The sequence below is a fragment of the Rattus norvegicus genome, chromosome 3 (assembly GCF_036323735.1).
Source record: "Rattus norvegicus strain BN/NHsdMcwi chromosome 3, GRCr8, whole genome shotgun sequence".
Taxonomy (NCBI): Eukaryota; Metazoa; Chordata; class Mammalia; order Rodentia; family Muridae; genus Rattus; species Rattus norvegicus.
This window is the reverse complement of record NC_086021.1, coordinates 85,971,876-85,993,649: the sequence shown is the minus strand read 5'-3', so window position 1 is coordinate 85,993,649 and position 21,774 is coordinate 85,971,876. Positions and strand designations below refer to the sequence as shown.

The following is a 21,774-nucleotide window of genomic DNA, read 5'->3' as shown; positions in this document are numbered from 1 at the left end:
CGGCCTTTTTAAGAGCTCCCACTGCCTTTTCTATGATGAACAGTTCTTTGTATAATGAAGCAAGATAGAAAATGCTTCAGTGCAAAAGTGTTCTAATATAAAGAGTTTTATTTTGTTTTGTTTATCCAAACTTTCATCCCAGAAAACTAAAATCTTCAATTGTCATTTGCAGTGACTTAAAGCTTATCAGGGGTTGTTTCTTACCAACATGTCCTGACTTCCCCAGGACAAATGCTACACCCAACCTTGACAAGCAGTTTTTTTTTTTTTACAGTCAGCAGCAGTGAAGGCAGAATAAGTCACAGCTGCATGTCCAGCCCTGTATCACCCTCCACAGTCAGGGCACATTACACAATAGGGAGTGGAAAGGCTATAAGAGGTGGATAACGGAGAAGAGTACTGTGGATCATGAACTCGCAGTGGCTGAGGCAGCCGTACAGGACTGCTCAGAACTGGACCTGTCACCCTTCAGCTCACATCTGGAAGGCTCATGGGGCCCTGTGTCTCCATGGTATACTACTGACTGTTGATGGCTGCTGGAGAAGCATGTGTTTTTGTCTTCAGTGGTCTAACTTCCAGTCAGAAGCTATACATCCTTGCTCATATGGAAAACCCTAGCTAAACTCAGTGGGCATTAAACCCAAGTCAGGTGGGAAGGAGATGCAGGGATGGAAGACACGGGTGAGAAAGGGAGAGGAGGGTCCTGATCAGGGAGCATCATGACCAGAATGTACTGTGTGTACGAAATTGTCAATTTCTTACAGTGAGGGGGGGAGGGGGAGGGTTAAAATTCTGTTAAAAGAAAAACATTAACTTAGTGCGTGCCCTGAATTTTTTTTAATTAAAAACTTCTTTTCTTTTAAGAGCCCTTTGCTGAGAACCTTACCAGTCAAAGGAGATAATCTGAACAAAAAAGAACAAGGGACAGTAATAAAATGAAACTTTTTTTCAAAGCTTTACAAGCATACAGAGGTACAGAGTATACGTATACACAGAGTACATGTGTATATGTATTATATTTACACTCATAAGACATCACTGATAATGTCACTAGCACCTGCCAAGGCAGGAAAGCATTACTCTGAGTGTGAAAAGGGAAAGGACTGGTATTTCTGTATGAACATATGCCACTGTAAGCAAAGCGTAGTGCAGAAAGGCTGCTACATAGGGTGATTCCAAAATATAATGCAGAGTAGAGACAGCTGGAAAAGTCTTACTGTCTCCAAACAACTGATATAGGAAAGCATCAATACATGGGCTTTACCACATTTTATCAAAGAATTCAGAGAAGGTTCCAAAGAAGGCATCAGGCCTGTACCTGTGTCCAAAGATCAAGATAAGTTCCTTTAAAAGTGTGACGAGAATTAAATGCCTCTTCTTTTTATATAAAGTATGCCTATTACTATAAAAAAATAAAGCAGAATGTGATTCTCTCTAGATATAATGGATAAGATATGAAAAAATGAGGTATAAGTTGAAGCATAAATATATATACACAACTACATACATACACACATACATCTGACCAAATACAAGCACTAGACTATGTACTCAATACTCACAATTCACACACGTAGCTGCTTTACCAAGGCCAAGTGTGTTGGATGGTGAGGAACACAGAGAACTATTTAACGGATTTATTTAACAGTTAAACATGAGACACTACTAATACTGTGGCAACCTCTTAAGATCACGGTTGAATAAAGCACAACAACAAATAGTCAATTTGGGGAAAGTTACAAATTTCTTACATGACCTGTATTTTGCATATTAACAAACTTAAAACTCTATAGAAATGTTTTTTATTAATCAAAATATTTGGATGAAAAATATCTCAAATTTGAGAAGTACTCAAAAAAAGAAGGAAACCAGATATAAAAAAATGTAATGGTAATAAAATCTTGATTCTAGGCCTAACCTATTAACATGTTTTCTATTATTTCAGTGAACTCTTAAAACTACAACAATAAATCGACCTACCAAACAAATGTTCAGCACATAAAAATTGACAAAGTTTATTAGGAAACATTAGTGGTAGATGGTTTTTAAAAAGAACATAAAAGATGACAATCCACAAGACATATACAAAGATATTAAATACTATCTAAATTAAGACCATAATTCAAACTGCTAATCATAATCACTGTGTCTTGGTAAAGCAGCTGTTGCTCTGTGGAATTCATCCATCTTCCCATGAAAGCCAATGAGACTCACTTCAAGCTCAATCATTTAATTACCGCAGTAGACGCCGAGGACACGGCACTAAGCATGCACTGTATCACAGAGCACAGAGTGCCATCTGGACGGCTTCTCTTCAGGTGTATCATGGCCATCTTTTAAAGTGCAAGTTACAAATGAGCTGTCTCCTTAAACAAAGGACTGTAAAGATGTATCTGAGATAGCTACCCAACCCTGCCAGCATGGTTACATGGTTATACAACTAACCCAAGGAAACTGGCAGTCCTCTGCTAATGCTCAGTCCAGCTCTCACTGCACTACCAACCGAACATGTACTCCATTGCTCTGGACACAAGACTTTCATCTTTTTTTGGTGTTTGTCGGTCAGAAATAACCTATTAAAAACACGTCACAACGAGAGAGAGAGAGAGAGAGAGAGAGAGAGAGAGAGAGAGAGAGAGAGAGAGAAGAAAAATGTATTAGGTTATTTCCTTAGTGGCAGGCAATTCTACAGTTAATGCCTAGCACTGAGCTATGTGAGTCTGACACTAAAATTTGGATATTTAGCACCTTCTAATTAGAAAACTAAGTAAAACCAAACCCTATGAAACGAGGAATTTAAAATACAGATCTAAATAGTAATAATAAAAAATTCCGGGCTGGAGAGATGGCTCAGTGGTTAAGAGCACCCGACTGCTCTTCCAGAGGTCATGAGTTCAATTCCCAGCAACCACATGGTGGCTCACAACCATCTGTAAAGAGATCCGATTCCCTCTTCTGGTGTATCTGAAGACAGCTACAGTGTACTTATATATAATAAATGAATAAATCTTTAAAAAAAAAAAATCCAATCTGTAATAATCACCAAATTTCTGGAGACCACAATGGGAAATTCCCCCACCCATCTGAGCAGCACACACACACTTCATGTGCAGGGATCCCAAACTGTGCCAAAATTCAGGACTCTTGGGAAATTGAGGGCCAATAACAACGTAAGCATCTCAGTTTCATATCATTCTTGAGAATGCAACTAATCTCTTTACACTTTTTTTTTTCCAGAGCTGGGGACCGAACCCAGGGCCTTGTGCTTGCTAGGCAAGCGCTCTACCACTGAGCTAAATCCCCAACCCCCTCTTTACACTTTTTAAATGACGACTTTCTCATCTCTGATATTAAAAGCTGGTCACCTTCCTTTGATAATTGATACCACTGCATTGTTAAATTTTTGGTTTTGTTTACGAGTTTTATAATCAACTTGATAAAGTTTAATATTTTTCCATGCCAGCAATGTATAATATAGATATTTTGGTGTTTATACAAATGTATCTGGGGAGGAAAAACTTTCAAGATACTTTAAAAACTGTTTCTTTTGCTTTGCAGTACTGGAGAAGGAACCGTATACCTGTGGCACATGCTGGATAAAATGCCTACCACTGAGCTATGTCCCCAGCCCAAATAAAGAAACTGCTTCAAAATTAAAGACAGTTTTCAAACTGGTGAAGGCTCTAACTTTAAAATGGGAAATTTAGAAGTCTGAAGGTTTTATCAAGGAAAATGAACAGTAAACACTTAACTGCACACACACACACAGATCTAGTGAAACAGTAAACAGGCTACATGTAATCTAAAAATACCTGATAGTCACTAGTGGAGGCCTTGTATGCTGTGGCAAGAGGCCTCATGGTAGAAACCCTAGGAGTGCTTCCAGGCTGTGTTGGAGTGCCTAAGGTCCTAATCGGTGGTGTAAAGGCTAGAGATGGAGATGACAAGACTCCTCTGTCACTGTTTTCCATGACATTCTGGAGAAACAAAGAAACATCAGACACATCATCTAATACTATGTAATATTTCCCCCAAAACACACACACACACACACACACACACACACACACACACACACACACACACACACACACACAAATATATTAAAGATCGCTAGATTTGACCATATAAAGTTTTTAAGTAAACTTAACTTTGAGAAGAGAGTATGTTTCTTAGCTAGAATTTGAGATCCAATCCACACCAAACAGCCTCAATTTAGCAATATACCACAAGAAAAAACATGTTTTGGGGAAACAGGCTTCCAAGAGAGAAGGAATGAGAGAGAGGAATGGGAATGAGTAAGACCAAAATACATGATATATGTGTATGAAATCTTTTTTCAATGCATCTTAAAGCAGACCCTATGATAAGTCAGCAAGGACAAACAAAAGAAAACCTAACTCATGTTACTGTACAATTACTATTGTGCGTCAGATAGTCCTAGGGAAGAGAGGACTCTGGAGGTCCCAGGTACTAAGTAAGCAGCCTCAGACTTTTGAGTCTCTCTTCCTTTCCAGGTTCCCTTAAGCAAGCTAAGAAATACTGTCTGCTTTGCTTGATTTGTGTGTGCACTGGCCACAGGCACAGAAACTAGTACGTAGCTTTCAGGAAAAGGTTTGCATATACTTATTTCAAGTATGTTCCAAAGGATATTTTTAAGTCACAGAGTTTAGCTCCTACTCCCTAATGTTGAAAAGGTCCATATGAAAAAGCTTTAGAGCATGTCAGGAAACCAGTCAATTAGCATCCAGTCAATAAAGCGTTTACTAACCTGGATATGCTCTGAGCAGAAGTCAGAGTGGGTTAGTTGTCCAGACACCTAAACTCTAGGCCTCGCTTTAGTATTCTACACAGGTTACTTAGGCTCTTTGGACCTTTCTTTCCTAAACAATGACGAGTGCAGACAGATAATCTCTAACATCTTGGGATTACTTTTGGCCTACTGTAATACCATGTTACAACTAGGGAAAAGAAGAGTGGTGAGGCTAAAGGGCAAACACTAATGTTTTACTGTACTCTTCATACAGACTAAGTAAGTTAATCCTTTCCTTAAACCAACCACGACTTACTTTATCTATACACGGCTTGACGCCAATCATGATGGATTCTCCAAATATTCTCCCATCTTTGCTTAAGGCTTTCCGGGCTTGCAGTTTAGACTGGTAACGAATATGCATCCAGTTGCCTGTGTTAGACATCTGCAAAAGACAAAATTGTTTCGTAAGATACAAAATCCATACCTAACATACAAACATGAGGATAGAACTGACTTTCATTTTTATTTGATCCCCTGTAAAAGCTGCATATTAGAATTCAGAAAGATCTGCGGAAATAGCTTCTATAACCCCTCTCCAGATCTGAACTCTCTAAAACAAAACATGTGGCAAATGTTCCCTGAAAGTAAAATAACTCCCAAAATAATTATCTCCTACAGAAGTTATATTAGCAACTACTATGAAATTTCTAAAAAGCTATATTCATGAGTATTCGTGAGTATGACTGTGTAGGAGTAAGAATTGAGATAACAGCAATGTAACCTGGGTATGTCCTGCAAGGCTGCTATAGGACAAGAGCTCTTTAGAGACTCTATAAGCTCTGGGCTCCCCACTTCCTCTGTTCCCAATAAAGCTCAAGAGAAGAAAAACCAATGTATACGAGACGTGGTCAGTCGACCTATCCTGAGAGTCTGAACCAGTTAAGAAGGGAAGGTGAATCCTGACGTTCACTCAACCCTAACTGTTCTTTCGAAGCTAACACTACACAAGTTTGAGTCTTCCAGACTCCAAAGTAAATATTCTTTGAACATAAAAACTAAATTTGGATTCAGAAAAAAGACAAAATTCAGAAGTAGTACTTTTCAATTTATAACTTTTCTTTCCTTAACCAAAATGTTAATTAAAAAAAAAAATTAGTGAGCCTTACCACGTGCTTTAAGATATTCCCGTATTGTGCAAACTGTAATAATATATAAGAAGCAGATGCTTGTGGAAACCTGGGGGGAAAATTGCCCAGACAAAACATTATGAGTACAAAAGCAAACTACTATACCCTTTCTTCTACATAAAGTCTATCAGTCCCCTTCGGCTCAACTATACTCCATGCCCAGAGCCATCTCTGAAATTTTTCCAAGTCCCAGTCCCATAACTTCTTACCACAGCTCTTCAACAGCTAGCCAGATGCAGGTGTGCACATACACATTACAGTACATATTTATAAGCAATCCTTATGTGTATTTCAGACCAGAAGGATCTTTTTAAATTATAATACCATATCACTCTGCACTGAGTATCACCTTAAGTTTTCAGGCATTTAGTGCTCAAAAATAAAACTTGACATCAATAAAAAAGCTACAAAGTTACTTAAAGGCAATTCTCAAAAATTTAATAGCTATATCTTTAAAAAGATACTTTACCAAGTCTTACACAGTTTAAACAGTTTACAATAAGGTATGATTACTTCTGTAGTCAAAATAATGACATGAGTTTCTATATGGAAACACTAACAGCTATTTCCAGTACAGAAAAAAAAATCTGAATTTTTTTAAACCACTATCATAAATTAACCTAAAAGTTCAAATAAACAGCTCTAAAGGGGGGAAAAAGGTAAACTTAAACACATAAAAGAATCAATAAAGTACATGCCTTTAATCCCAGCACTTAGGAAGTAGGGCAGGGAGAGCTCTGAGTCCAAAGCCAGGAAGCTAGAGATGAAGTAAGATATTGTCTTAACCACTCCTCTAGGTGTGAATAAAACACTGCACTCAGAACTCAACTTTCATTATTTACTTATAGATCTCTAGATATGGGATTTTTAGTTCAAAAAAAAAAAAGGAACAAATAAAAGACATGAAAATGAAAATGGCTACAAATGAGGATGGCATTTAAGAATAAAACATGGTTTAAGGCTGGATGGCCACTTTCGATAAAATCTAATGTTCTAGTACTCTTTTTAAGAGTATTACCCAGGGTTGGGGATTTAGCTCAGTGGTAGAGCACTTGCCTAGCAAGCGCAAGGCCCTGGGTTCAGTCCTCAGCTTGAGGGGTGGGGGGGGAATATTATCCAAGACAATGGATAATATTTCATTACTACAGCCCCAAGTTAACAGAAAAGTTAAACTAGTTAAAGGAAGAACATATACTGTATCTTAGAAACACTTCCCTTAAATGATCAAAATAAAATGTTTTATGCCTTAAAAGAAAATGTTTCAGGAAACACATACAGAATAGCTAAAATATGAAAGTAATAAGATACAGCATTGTAAAATCTTAAATATCTTTAAATAACTAAGTCAAGTGCGTTTTCTAACTACTTGAAATCCTCAAAGTCACACTTCTGAACCCAAAAACAGAAACAAATACACATGTTCAACACAACTCCGACTTCATGAGAAAATAGAAAATTTTAAACGTTAAGAGGCAAAATCAACTCAACTGCCAGGGCCACTGCTTTGCAATGGCTTCCAAGGAAACAAAGGCATAGAGCTGCCCTGCTTCTCCGTGAAGCAGTCACAGAATCAAAGCAGTGGGCATTAGGGACTGTCCCCCAGTTACAGCTGGGGGCAATACAGTATGACTGACTTTCTACCACACACTCCAGTTTAATTTTTAAATTTTAAAATAAATCAAATGAATAAAATCCAATAGGTACATTTATTGCCCACTATTTATTCTTCCCTCAAGGAGCCCTACATGTTATTTTTATATATTTTCCTCCCAAAATAAACATAGTAAGATCCAATATATTACAATGTAAGTAAGGCAATCCTACTTTCATAAGTAACCTGTACATGGTTTACTGTAAAGACCAAACTGGAATCAAAAGATCTCAGTTTCTGCTGAAATTCTTGCTATTTAATGGGTTGTAATCCTTTGGTGGGAAAGATTTGTCTATAGTCTTCATCTGTATAAATGAAAGATTTCTAAAGTGTTTAACTTATGGCAATAAAAATTATCCATTTCATACTATCATATAGAGACAGACATTAACAACTGGGAGTAATCTGTCCTTTTGGCCTTAAGATAGGGTTTCACTCTATAGCCTATGCTGGCTTCAAACTTGCAATTAACTATTGACTAGGGGTGCCACCACTGTGACATAGAACATATGTCAGCACTACCACTTCAACCCAGCTGAGATTATTATAGGACAGGAGGAGCCACTACAAAATGCAGAAAAGGGATCCTAAATCTAGCAGGACAGCCTCGCCTTTAACAACCACTAAATAAGGGTTGAAGAGTATGCACAAAGGGTCTTTGAACTCAATATAAAACACAGCAGCAACAGAAGAGAGCTGATAAACAGACGATGGAGCAAACGCTGCCGTGTGACCAGTTGTATAATTCAGGTGGCAGGTGTGCTGGTGTTTGCTGTCCCGTCTTCCAAACCTTACGAACTATTTAAGAGTATGAGCAAATACTAGGGTGGGGATTTTTTAACAGGTCCAGAATCCTTACCCAAACACAGTCACCCAGGTGTCATCTAGGTGATCTTCTGAAGTCAGAGAATCTCCTTGAGTATAAAAAGGATCCAGTTGGGCAGGAGACAGTGTCGTCTTTCGTGGTTGACCAATATTTGCTGGACTAAACATGCTTTGCCCTATATTAGTAAATTTAGGAAGTTAGTTACCAATAAAAACATGGGCTTATTTTAAAGCAAAGACCTTAGTTCACAGGGCAAATTTATATTAAAAGATGACAATTAGATATAAATGATTTGAAACATAGAACTGTAGACAATAGCCATTTCATACTATCATATAGAGACAGATATTAACAACTGGGAGTAATTTGTCATTTTGTCCTTAAGATAGGGTTTCACTCTATAGCCTTGGCTGGCTTCAAACTTGCAATCCTCCTGCATCAGCCTTTTGTGCTCAGATTACAGATACGTGCCACCACACGTGATTCTTTATTTGGTTACACTGAGATTAAGCACTAATGTCTCATTATAAGCATGTTAAACATTTGCAAATTTCTAACAGATAAGTAACAGGAGCTCCTTTTCCTCCCCTAGACCTCAGTGCTGGGAATGACACCAAGAGTGTTACACACCTGAGGCCACTGCCTGCACTGTCACTAAACTACACTCCAACCCTTGGTTGTTTAAAGACACCTGATCCTTGTGAGTCTACAAAAATTGCAGATGTATGCCACCAAACCGTGCTGTAAGTTTATTTCATCCCAAAGGACTTGACTATATGTTTCTAAGTAAACACTAATTTTCTTTATCTTTTACAATAGAAATAATTTATTCAATCCGGAAAATCGCTTCATATATATGGAACATCATTCTTGATGTTTTAAGTGTAGTAGTACAAATCATAAAAATATGAAAACAAGCACAAACAGCCCTAATGGACCCTAAATTCTAGAACAAAGACAGATATGTAATTCTAGAAAACATACAAGTCAAGAGCCTAACAACTGACAATTAGCAAAGAAACAGGCTATGAGCACAGGGGAGGCAGAATGAAGAGGACAAAGAGCTCAATGCCAAGTGTAGTGAGTAGGTGGAGACAAGGGCCAAGGCAGGGCCCAAGACGGCTGGGGCAGGTGTTGGATAAAAGCAGGGCGTCCACTTCTTCCACACCGAGCATACTGAGGAAGAGTGAGAAGACCAGCTCATATGGAAGCCCTTGAAAAACTACTGTAAGGACTGTGGTGTGTGCCCCAGATGAAGTGAAAAACCAGTGGAAAACTGTGGGCAAGAGTGACAGAGAAGGCCTAGAAGTATGAAGAAAGAGAGCAGAGTCCTACTGAAGATTTATCCAGTCATTCCTCACATGTGTGATTTTACTTCCTAACAGGCCTGTATAGAAAATGGGATGCTCTAGTTAATAAGAAAGGAAACCATGGAAAAAAGACACTTGGAATTCCCATTCAAACAGGCAATCAGAAGCATGGGTCTCCCACAGTAATCTTAGTTAAACCTATATTTACCAGAGTATCAATATACAAGTGTAATCCAGAGACCCTGAACACCACTAAGACCCTCCCAGGCTCCGGCAAGACAAATTACCTTTAATGTTTAAGTTTCATCTGCCTTTTCATTCTTGCCCTGTAAGCACACATGACTTTTCCAGAGCTTCATTATATGCTGGATGGACTGAGCAGATTATGAAAATGTAGCTGTATCTTACTAAATCAGACACCAATCATTAGAAACATAAAATTTCACCACTCCTTATCATGAAAACTACCTTAGAAAAAAATATTTTTACTTCAAAATTATTGATTAGGTAAAATGGGTTTACTATTAAATGTAACAAATCCCAAGCCCCAAAGGTTTAGTTTTAAATGAACAACATCTATTTAAAATATTTGTTTTAATTTCCTATCTTTAAATGATGACACAGACGTCTCTAGCAAATGAACAAATTACAGTAAGACCCATCTTTCCCCGTGGTCAGGTAAGTTCTGCTCCTGACTACTGCAGCCATAGTAATTACATTCAGCATGTATTAGTTCCTCTTGTACATTGATGACCAAGAATCTAACAGACACAATTACAGGAGGAAAGGGCTCTGTGAGCTCATGGATTCAAGGGGATCCGAGGCCACCGCAGTGGAGAAGGCAAGCTGGAACAGCAGCCCCTCTATGACAATGGGAGTGAAGGGCAGGGCAGGTGTTCACGTGCAGCAGACCAGGCTGGAACTAGAGGCCAAGCAGAGTCTCACCTCTACGCCACCACCTTCACTAGCCAGACCCTGTCTCCTAAGGGCCTCAGAGCTTTCAAGATGGCAGCAGCTCAAACTGAGGAGGCATTCAAAACACAAACCTGTACAGGACAGTTCAAATTCAAACAGTAACATTCCACCTTGGCCCCAATGTCTCCTATTCATCTCACGATGTGGAATGCATTTAATCTACATCAAAGGTCTCCACAGTTTTAGTAGCGTAACATAGTTCAAACTCCAAACCATGGAGAAGCAAACTGAAGTTCTCAAATAAAAACTACAATGTAACAATGTATTTCTAACTGAAAAAAAAAAAAAGTCACCTAAAATTTCAAACATTTCAACTCTCTTAAGTAGGCTACATAACTTGGGCCTAGAAAACCATCTAATCCAACCTATTGATATAGTCTTTACTTTGGGAAAAAGGTTAATCAAACTAGACCTACTACGCTTATTTAAAATCCTCAGTGGGCTCAGTGGGAGGCAAAGGCACTTTCCTCTAAGAAAATGACTAATAACTAGAGTTGCGTCCCTGAGATCCCTATGGTGGAAGAGTCTACTTCTACAATCTGTCCTGACTTCAACATGCATGTCATGGCAGGTGTACATACATCCAAGGTCAAAAGAAATGGGCAGAGAGGAAAACAACCTAAAAGAGGGCTAGTCAAATACATTCTGAGAGCCTTAGCTTTGATGGTTCACTTGACACAACGTAGAGTCTCAATGAGGAACTGGCTACACCAGTCTAGTCTGTAGGTGTGCTCGTAAGGGATTCTATTGACTGTATAACTTAAGTGAGGAGCCTTGTCTTCTGTGGGCAGTGCTGTCTCCTCACTGGTATGCAGAACTGTAAAGACTGAGAAATTGTGCTGAGCACAGACATGCATGCACTGACTCACACTTCTTTGCTCTTTAGTGTGGATGTATTTTGAATAGCTTTTTTTTTTTAATGTACGAGAGTCGCTGTCTTCAGACACACAAGAAGAGGCATCAGATCCCATTAACGATGGTTGTGAAGCACCATGTGGTTGCTGGGAATTGAACTCAGGGCCTCTGGAATAGCAAGTCAGTGCTCTTAACCCCTGAGCCATCTCTCCAGCCCTTGAACAGCTCTTTAAGTCGCTGTTGCCTGGGCTTCTCCACAATGATAGGCTGTGCCTGGAACTGTGAGCCAAATAAACCTTTTTCCTTTAAGTTGCTTTTATTGGGAACACCACAAAGGGAAGAGAAATTATAACACATTATAACATGCTAAACAATTATTCTTCCTGTCATCACAGATGGATTTAATAAGTAAGATATATTTTGAAAATGAGACATTAATAATGGAATATCTCAGGCACTGGAGAGTTGACTCAGTAGTTAAGAGCACATAATCCTCTTGCAGAGGACCTAAGTTTAGTCCCCAGCACCCATTCAGGCAACTCACACCTGACTGCAATGCCAACTTCAAGGGACCCAATGTCCTCTGTGGACACCACTTAAATATACATTCAGACTCAGACACACACGCGCACACACAATTAAAAATACATCTTGCCAGTTACAGCGGCCAATCTTTAGTCCCAACACTTGGGTGGCAAAGTCAAGAGGATCTCTGAGTTCAAAGCCAGCCTGGTCTAAATAGCAATGTATAGGCCAGACGGGGCTACACAATGGTACTGTGCCTGATAAACAAATAAATAAATAAATAAGCCTTATCAACCATCTCATTAAAATCTAATTAATTCTTACTACAAAGATATGCCTTTAATAAGCCAAAGACAATAAAAGGCCCATTACTATAAAACCAACTCAATTTTTATGCCCTATATAACCATTAAGATACAGTTTAGTTTTGTCATATCATGTAATAAACTTCAAGCAAGAAATTAAATTAAGGCTCAAGTTGAGACAACCAATATGACCTTTAAAAAGACAAGTAAAAATTAAGTCTCAAATGAGTAAGCAATCTAATTTTTGCCTTGTCAACTAGTCTAAAAATTGCAATTACTTATAGTAATCTAAAGGTATTTACATAAGTTTAGAATAATTGCTCCTCACCAAGCTAATATTTAATTGCTCCACTGATTTCACTTCCTTTAAATCAAACTTCTGGTACCTAGACACTATGCTTAAGATGAAAATAAAGTGCATATCAAACCACATGAGATGGGACTATAATTTATCTCCCTTGATAAATCGCTATCCAAACATCCTTCACAAAATCAAATTAACCGGAAGGCAAAAGCCCTTATTACCCTTCAATTAAAGAACCAATCCAATAATTTCAAAATAAGTGAAGACAAAAGAAAAATTACAGGAAATTTCAAAAAATGTGATAAATGAACACTAGAAAAAGAGATCTTGGCCTTGATACCTTCTCACCATGAAAATAAGTAGGACAAACACGGAATAAAGAATTTTGCCTCAGCCCAATGGACACACTAGAGCCATTGTTTGGAAATACCTACACCAGGGTGGTTTCCCCAATGATAATATTTTTCTTAATCATGGTAGGCTCCTCAGATTGAACATAATAGCATATAGATTCACAGTCACACCAGACAAATCACAATAGCACTAGCAATGGTTTCTGAGAGCCTTTCCTATAAATTATCAAAACTTAAGACTCATTTGGTAACCTCCAAGTTAATATCCAATCTATCCGAGGGTATGAAAGACCTGAATATCCTCACACTCACAATCTGTGACTGAAATGAGGATAAATTGGTGGGTACTTTCCTTACCATTTAAGATCTAACCTACTTACTGATCCAAATATACGCTAGACAATGGATAAAGTGCCCAATGAAGCCTAGGGAACAGTACACCACTACTCCCTATAGCCCCTCCAGGCAACTAATAGCAATCCATCTAGAAGTCTCTACTACCTTGACTTTACCACAACTTCCTCCTCATTACAGAGAATTTAGTAGGTAAAATATATTTCTAAAATGAGACATTTAGAACAGAGTATATTAGGGGTTGGAGAAATAGAGATTTACCTGGAAGCACACATAACAAGGAAGGTGTTACTCATCTCAGCCAGATAGATAACTGTCACTGTCTCTGTCTTAGAAGACCTGGAAGTATGCTGCTCTTCAGCCTGCTCACCATGGCTTGTTCGGCCAGTGTAGAGTGGTGCCGACAAGTGGTGCTGAAACCCGGAAACCAACATCACCGGTGCCGAGGGGACCCTTCAGTGTGCTGAAGAGGATTCAGAACTGCGAGAAGGTAAATTAAAAGGCAAGCTCTGAGAGGCATGCCCCTTTTTGGATTTAGTCTTGCCATGGAGGGATTGTTGCTCGTTTTTATAGTGACTGTTGTCTTCTTACTAGTTGTGTTAAAATGTGAGGACATAGTCAAGGCAGGACAGAAGAGCATGTCAGAAAGGGAGCAGAGTGAGAAATTAGGAGTGCGCAAAAAGAAAAACGTTACTAAAACAAAAGTGAAAGAGATACAAAAGGCGGAAGAAATGCCGCTGGAGGAAAAAATAGGTATGTCCCGGAGGATGAAGTACAAGTCATCCGGAGAGGATACTTTGTATCCATTAAAAGAATTAGAAGCCTTAGAACTGACTGGCAGTGACTCTGAGCAAGAGTTGTCAGAGTCGGAGGAGGAGGAATTAGAGGAAGAGGCAGCCATATATGAGGAAGAAAGATATGGGCCTAGGTGGAGTGCCACTGTGAAGAAACCTAAAGTTATGGATCCTTTGTGGGCAAGGCTGGTAATTTTGTTTCTTTTTTTCTTTGTGTGGGATAGAGAAGCCACTGACGGCAAGCTTAAGCCCGGACCAAAACCTCTTTGGCAAATGGTCCCTGCCTGCTTAGAGGATAAACGATGTGAGGAAGCCCTTAGAGCCGTTAGGACAGGTCAGAGGGTCCTTGCAGAGCAACAAGAAAGTATGTCAGAGGGAGAAAAGGTCTCGAAAGAAAAAAAGAAAAGAAAAGGAGATAAAAGGAACAGAGAGAAGGTAGAGATAAAAAATGGGGTCAGTGCAGCTTTTGTTGTGGCTCAAGTTGAGGCTATTGCTAGGTATGTGATTAGGCTCTGGAAACCTCACAGAGTCATACTGATCAGATTTGATAGAGGTAGACCGCCTGAAAATTTATTCAGGAGAATCAAACAAAAAGATAAACTTGAGTGTGCCTACTTGGATTCCTGGTCTCAAGGAGATTTAGCAAGTGACAAGGTGCTTCTCTTAAAAAAGCAGTTTCAATCGGCCCTTGGAGCCTTGCACCTGTAGCTAAGATATGTGTAGCCACTTCAATTTTGTTTTCTGATTGGTTTTAAATGTATAAATATTCTCTACATGCCTTGGTTATGGACTATTGGCTTTTAAGTTATTGGATATGGTTTAAAAAAATGTAACATTGATAACAGAAAGTTGACATAAAACTGGTAAAATTTAAAATATGCTCATGTTTCTGTTGATACCTGTTCCGGTATTATACACGCTACTCTGATGACTGGTGAAAAGGCTCGTAATGCCATTAGCCATTGCTTAGAGGCATGGGCAGCCTGGGGAAAGCCTGATAGTCTCAAGACAGACAACAGGCCTGCCTACACTGCAAAGTCCTTTCAGGCATTTTGCCAGACAATACAGGTCGGTCATACTACAGGATTGCCATACAATCCCCAAGGTCAAGGAATTGTGGAAAGGGTACATCGTACCTTAAAAGAGCTTATAAAAAAAAAAAAAAAAAAAAGAGGGAATTGCCAGCGGCCGAACACCAAAAGAACAACTTTCTTTAGCTCTTTCTACTCTAAATTTCTTAATTTTGGATGTGCATGGCCGCTCTGCTGCAGATCGCCATGCTGCTACTACACCTATAACTAATGCAGAAGTAAAGTGGAAGGATGTCTTAACTGATGAATGGCGTGGCCCAGATCCCGTGATTTCGAGATCTAGGGGAGCGATTTGTGTTTTTCCGCAGAATCAAGAAAATCCAATTTGGGTACCTGAGCGTTTGACTCTAAGATTGTCGTCTGCTCTTCCTGGAGATGAGACTACGAACCCTACTATTACTACTGGGAATGGTAATACAGGTTAATTCGCTCACCCTGTGGGCTATTGCCAGATCCTGGCCAGTACCCATGCCAGTTCATAGCAATTCTACTGTTTTGAGAATAAGACTGGCAAGCATAATCTCTGGCCTTGGTTTCTATGGGTGCTGTCCAATGAGCAAGGGTTATATACATCCCTGACCCCCTTTGCTAGGTTGATGGGAGAGAACTTCGTGCTGTATAATGTTTCAGCTACCAGAAAAAGGTGATACCAGGTTGATCAATATTCAATATAATAACCTCTTGGTAAATAATACTGCCACTAGTACTTCAGTATGTGCTAGATCACCTTTTTTCTGATAAGCACTAATGTAAGCAGTGGTGCTTTAAATTGTAATAGCTCTGATGTAGTCTGCTATTTAGCTGAATGCTGGGATGGCACCAATGACACCGCAGTGATGGTTAAGATTCCCTCCTTTGTGCCAATCCCAGTGGAGGCAAACCCAGATAGCTTTCCTATTCTTAATTTGCTGAGAGCCAAAAGAGATTTTGGAATTACGGCAGCCATAATTTCAGCCATTGTGCTGTCTGCTGCCGCAGCTACCACAGCTGCAATCACTATGACCAATCAAATACAGACGGCTGAGACTGTCAATCAGATTGTATAAAGAACTGCAGTAGCGCTAGAGATACAAGAAGGATTTAATACCCATTTGGCATCTGGCCTTCTATTAGCCAATCAAAGGATAGATTTAGTTCAAGAACAATTGAAGCACTGTATCATATGACACAGCTGTCTTGTGTTTCCTCCCTTCGAGGTTTATGCATTATTCTTTTGCGAGCTAACTTTTCTCAGAATTTTCAACAGAACAAAGAAATCTTGAATTATCTGAAAGGAAACTGGTCCATGAAAGCAGAGCAACTATCAAGACAATTGCTGATGCAGATTGCTGTCCTCAACAGCACTAGGCTGGACCCCATCACAGTTGAAGACTTTACCTCATGGATTACCAATGCTTTCTCCCTTTTCAAGGAGTGGGCGGGCATGTTTGTCCCGGGGAGCTATTGTCCTCCTGGGATGCGGAGTAGGTCTCTGGCTTATTGGCCGTTTAAAAAGAGAACATGCCAGACACAAAGTGGTTGTTTACCAGGCTATGACCACCATTAAAAAGGGTACTTCTCCCAACATATGGCTGGCCTCTTTGAAAGATCAAGAGTTCGCCCTAGATCATTTTTATCACAGTCATGTGGAGTCATTGTATCCAGGGACGGGCAACTTTCCTCGAACTCGGACCAACCTAAGACACGGGGCCCGCTGGGGTTGGGGATTTAGCTCAGTGGTAGAGCGCTTGCCTAGGAAGCACAAGGCCCTGGGTTCGGTCCCCAGCTCCGAGAAAAAAAAAAAAAAAAGACACGGGGCCCGGTGGCGATAGGGTAACTCTATGACGGGTAAGGCCGAGTTTGGATGAGAACGACCTAAGACAGGAGCAATGACAAGATTGACATGACACCCAGATCTAGACCAGTCATTTTATTAAACAAAAAAGGGGGAGATGTAGAGAGCGGCGCGGCGAAACAAAGATGGCGCCTACATCCAGCCTTGTCTGGATATAAATGACTTACTGCGCATGTGCAGGCTTGTCCCCTTGCTAGGGCTCCCTCTACTGGTGAACAGCGGTACTGCACATGTACGGTTTATGCACCAGGTGTTAGTTGACCGTTAATATGCTAATGAGGTGATTCATTCTCCGCCAATCCCTGGAGGACAAGTAGTGGGGTGATCCAAGCCCCACCAATCCCTGAGAGATAATTAGCATACTGTTGTCTATATAAGCCGAGCGATTTTGCTGCTCGGGGTCCCTGTTCAGAAGAGCTGTAACACTAAGAAGAGCTGTAACACTAAGAAGAGCTGTAACACAGTAAAGGCTTGCTCGCAGAAGAAGCTGTTGCCGCGCATCGTTCTTGCTGGCGGGACATTGGGCGCAGGACAGGCCAGCTTTCCTATATAGCGTGGGACTGCCTGCTAAAGAGTGGCACTGCACACTATGAGCTGGACCCTCCCAGATGAATCACTGAATCAAGAAAATGCCCCACAGACTTTCCTACAGACCAATTTGATGGAGGCATTTTCTCAAATGAAGTTGCCTCTTCCCAAAAGACCCTGGATCCCAACCCCATGAAACCAAGGATCTTTTTCTCTCAAGAAATGGAAGCTAAACACTTCAAAAACCAATGAGCCCACTCATAGAAGAGACAAGAGGGTATGTGAAAATGACAAGAGGGTAAAGTGAAAATCTGCATACTGAAAATGAATTTGCCTGTCTGTCAGAATACCAGCCAGGTAAGACTGATTAAAAGTCCACTAAGACTTCTTTAAGAAAAAAAACTAGAAGGCAGGGGCAAAAAATACATAGGCTAAAATTACCCTCCTTGTGTCTCTTCCCAAAATATTTGGTATATTACCCAATTCTCTTACAGTGCAGTACAGTAAGAAAGTAAGAGAGTTTCTATTAGTCTGGACCTCAATTCCAACCCCTGCCAATGTAAAAGATTCCATGCTGCTAGCTTTTTAGTGTCATGTTCAATAATTACGCTTTAATCAACAATGACAAAATAAGTATAAAAAACTAGAAAGGAACAGAATGTAAGAGTACTATTAACCTCCGCTGGTGAGACATCGTTCAAAGAGAACAGGATGCTAGATTTTTCTAGCTTCATTCAAAGAACAAAAGTAGAAATGAAGATGCCCAGAAAAGAAAGACCCATTGAGGAGGAAGTCTCTGAGAAGGTAGCATACAAAAGTGAATGGTAACAGAGAGGAAAAAACCAAAATTTCAAACCTTCAAGGGATCCAAATCCAAACAAAAGGAGTTCCCCAAAGACAGAAGGCAAAAGAAAGCAAAGAAGCATCCAAGATCCATACACGAGTTCCTCAGAACTAAGGCTATGCCTTATGGACTCTATTAATATACCCCAGGGAAATAGAAGAAAACCCCACACCAAAGCACACTATGAAACTGAGAACAGAAACCATGGAGAGAACATGATTTTTTTTTCTCTCAACAGCCACGAATCATCATGGCAAATAACTTCCACAGAACACTAGAAAATAGAAGATCAAGGAACTTTGTCTCTGAAATTTCAATCTCATATAGGATTAAAAAGAAGCAATTCCACCCCGAGTTTTGAGTTTTACTTATCCTGCAACCTTTATGATAAAACTACTCAAATGAGTGCTTTGCTAAAAATACAAAGAATAAAGAAAATGGGAGAAAAACAATTATAAAAAACAAGCTCAACACAGGAAATGAAGGCAAATCCTAGGATGACAGTTGTTCACTATTCTGAAACAACAAACTGCCAAGAGAATGATGTTCTCAGCCTAAAACAAAACAAACAACAAAAAAGTGCTTGAAGCTGGCCATTTTATAAAAAGAGAAACAGGCATCATAGGAACAGAAACTTCCTTACAGGGAGAGAGTGGTGGTGTTCTGTTCCCTAGGCTCCTAGAGTGTGAGGACAGATATTCAGATTTGATACCCTCAGACGGATTGGATATAAACTTGAAGTTTACCAAATGAGTCTAAGTTTTGATAGTTTATGTGAAAGGCTCTCAGAATCAGGAGCTGCTCGCTTTCCTTCTGTCTAGAACATTATTTCCTTACCACCCTCACTTCAGGTTTTGGAACAAAATTTTATTTTTTCTACCTGTGAACAGGTAAAATAATGCCCGCCAGTGATGTTCATAACCTAACCTCCTGAATATGGAGACTATTCTGTAGCATTTGGCAAAAAGGGATTATAGTTACAGGTGGGATTGAGTCTGCTATTATCTGGATTCTTAACAGATTCAGGAGGGCAATATATTCACAGAGCTACTAAATAAATAAATGAATTTAGATATAACTACAAGAATGCTCAGTGTGGTGCACACCTGTAACCCCATCACTTGGGAGACAGAAACAGATCTCTGTGAATTTGAGGCCAGCCTAATCTACATGGCAAGTTCCATGACAGTCAAAGCCTCATAGTGAGACTGTCTCAAAACAAAGAATGGTCAATGAGAATGGCAGCACAATACACAGCCCGGCTTAAGCCACACCCAGTGTATGGCAACTACTAAAAGAGCAACAGCTCTAGCATAGGACTCAATGACATGTAGAAAACCAAGCCTAGCCAGAGGAGACAGCACAGCTATCATCCTAACTCCCGAGAGGCTGAGACAGGAGGACTGGAGTTAGGAGACCAGCCTGAGCTACTTATTAGCAACACTTTGGCCCAGCCTTCCCAAAAAACGCAAAAAACCCTTTAAGTCCCTTCTACCCCATACTCTCTCCTCTACAGAATGTATTGGTTTCTAATGAGATTCCTAATCTGCTTATTTGTTTATAAATATAAATCCTGTGACCAATGCTGTCTATGTGAAGATTGTCTAGTCTGAGCAGCTGAATACATTCAGTGGGAAAGGTACAGTGTATAAAGGACCATGTCCTGAGGATGACACTGAAGAGTGACGAGAATGCTGTTAAAGGCAAACCAGGGCTTATAAACGCAGTGACTGTTAGGCTTACAGCTCAGTGTCAATACCCTTTAAAATACCTATACTGTTTGATCTGAGTCTTCTTCCCACTTGTGGCAACTCTTTATTTTATACAGTTTTTAATAATTCAAGAACTACTTAAAAAAATCTATTAAGTATGCATTTTTTAATTCTTTAATACTTTGGTAGACTGTCCTATCTGTAAATTCACAAAGCAATCTATATAAAGCATTGCCTTCCTAAAGATTACTGACATTTCAAACACCCTCCAAATTTAAAGAGTGAAAGTGTTGGTGAACGTCAGAGCAGAAAACAGAGGCTGAGTAAGAGGACTCACCAGTCACAGGAGTTGTAACTCCAACAAGAGGACTCTGCAACACGGAAATGTTTGCCTACATGAAGAGAGTGCAAAGTTAAAACCAAGTTCTAACCGTGCACACACACAGTACTCACCAAACTTCAGCAGATAAGCTTCCAATAGATAACTGACCTCCTACAGTGTACTGACTAGAGCTGTCTCTATCAGCTCACACTTCCAAAGGTGGAGCAGCACTCTTTATCTTAAGCAGTATTAACCTAAAATACGGCAAGATCAAATTTCCTTTGTCTTCTTTAGTATATATTTTAAAATAGAAAATCTGAGGCTGCTGAGCTGAGGCTGGTGGGAAGGCTCAGGGTTAAGTGCTCTTGCTGCCAACCATAACAGCTGAGTTCAATGCCCAGAGTCCGCATGGTAGAAGAGAGGGCCTATGCCTACAGGCTATCCTGTGCCTCCACAGGGCATCTCAGCACTTGTGTGCCCACACCCCATACACACATGAAATAAATAAAACCTAACTTAAGTTACATTGCATAAAGAAAAACTTTTATTAAGAATTAATAATAGTAACATAGTAGCTCTTTGGTCTTATTTCCCAATGAACAATACTCAAACTAATGGATATAATGATAATTTCATCAAATTCACACAGAAAAAGAGAAAAATAATGCAATTTTAAACAAGCTATAAAACAGAACACATTCAAATGACAACAAAAGAGAACTTATATTTAACACTCAGTAAAATATTACCAAGAAGAAAATATTAAGGATCTCTAGATAAGAAAATATTTTAGAGTTAGAAGTCCATTAATAAAAGCTGGAGAGATCACTCAGATATTAAAAGCACTTGCTGCTCTTCCAGAAGTCCTGAGTTCAGTCCTGACAGACAGCTTGCAGAGGCTTCTAAAACCAGCCCAAGGGAATCTTTTTGATGTCCCAGGGCACCCACACAGTAGCACATATCCACAAAGAGATATACACTCACAAATAAAAATAAATCTGTTTTAAATTCTCCTATAAACAGAACAAAAGAAACAAAAACCCCACCATCCACTATCCAACTATCTGATCCAAACCAGAGCTAAGAATGGTATCTTTGGGGCATAACTAATTTTGGCCCTCATCTACTAATAATGTTCATACTTCAAAGTGAAAAACATTGGTATCTACAAGACTTGTCAACATTTTAAATAAGTTAGTAACTAATGCTAGTTCTTTTCATGCCTCAGAATAATGACAATGGTCATGA

General features: G+C 39.5%; 2 protein-coding genes across 4 annotated transcripts in view; both read right to left on the bottom strand.

Annotated features, from left to right (window-relative positions):
* The window catches only part of Dusp19 (dual specificity phosphatase 19), a 136,001-nt gene that overhangs the window by 87,640 nt on the left and 26,587 nt on the right, over positions 1 to 21,774 (bottom strand). The gene's annotated exons all lie outside the window — the stretch shown is intronic.
* Nup35 (nucleoporin 35) overlaps positions 1,991 to 21,774 on the bottom strand; it is a 25,753-nt gene continuing 5,969 nt past the window's right edge. Inside the window, exons 4-9 of the mRNA NM_001004229.1 lie at positions 20,542 to 20,596; positions 8,454 to 8,595; positions 5,923 to 5,992; positions 5,070 to 5,198; positions 3,813 to 3,977; positions 1,991 to 2,573 (exon numbers count right to left, since the gene is read on the bottom strand). Of these exons, the coding sequence (NP_001004229.1) occupies positions 2,496 to 2,573; positions 3,813 to 3,977; positions 5,070 to 5,198; positions 5,923 to 5,992; positions 8,454 to 8,595; positions 20,542 to 20,596 (639 nt within the window). The 3' untranslated portion in view covers positions 1,991 to 2,495. The remainder of the gene's footprint in view (positions 2,574 to 3,812; positions 3,978 to 5,069; positions 5,199 to 5,922; positions 5,993 to 8,453; positions 8,596 to 20,541; positions 20,597 to 21,774) is intronic.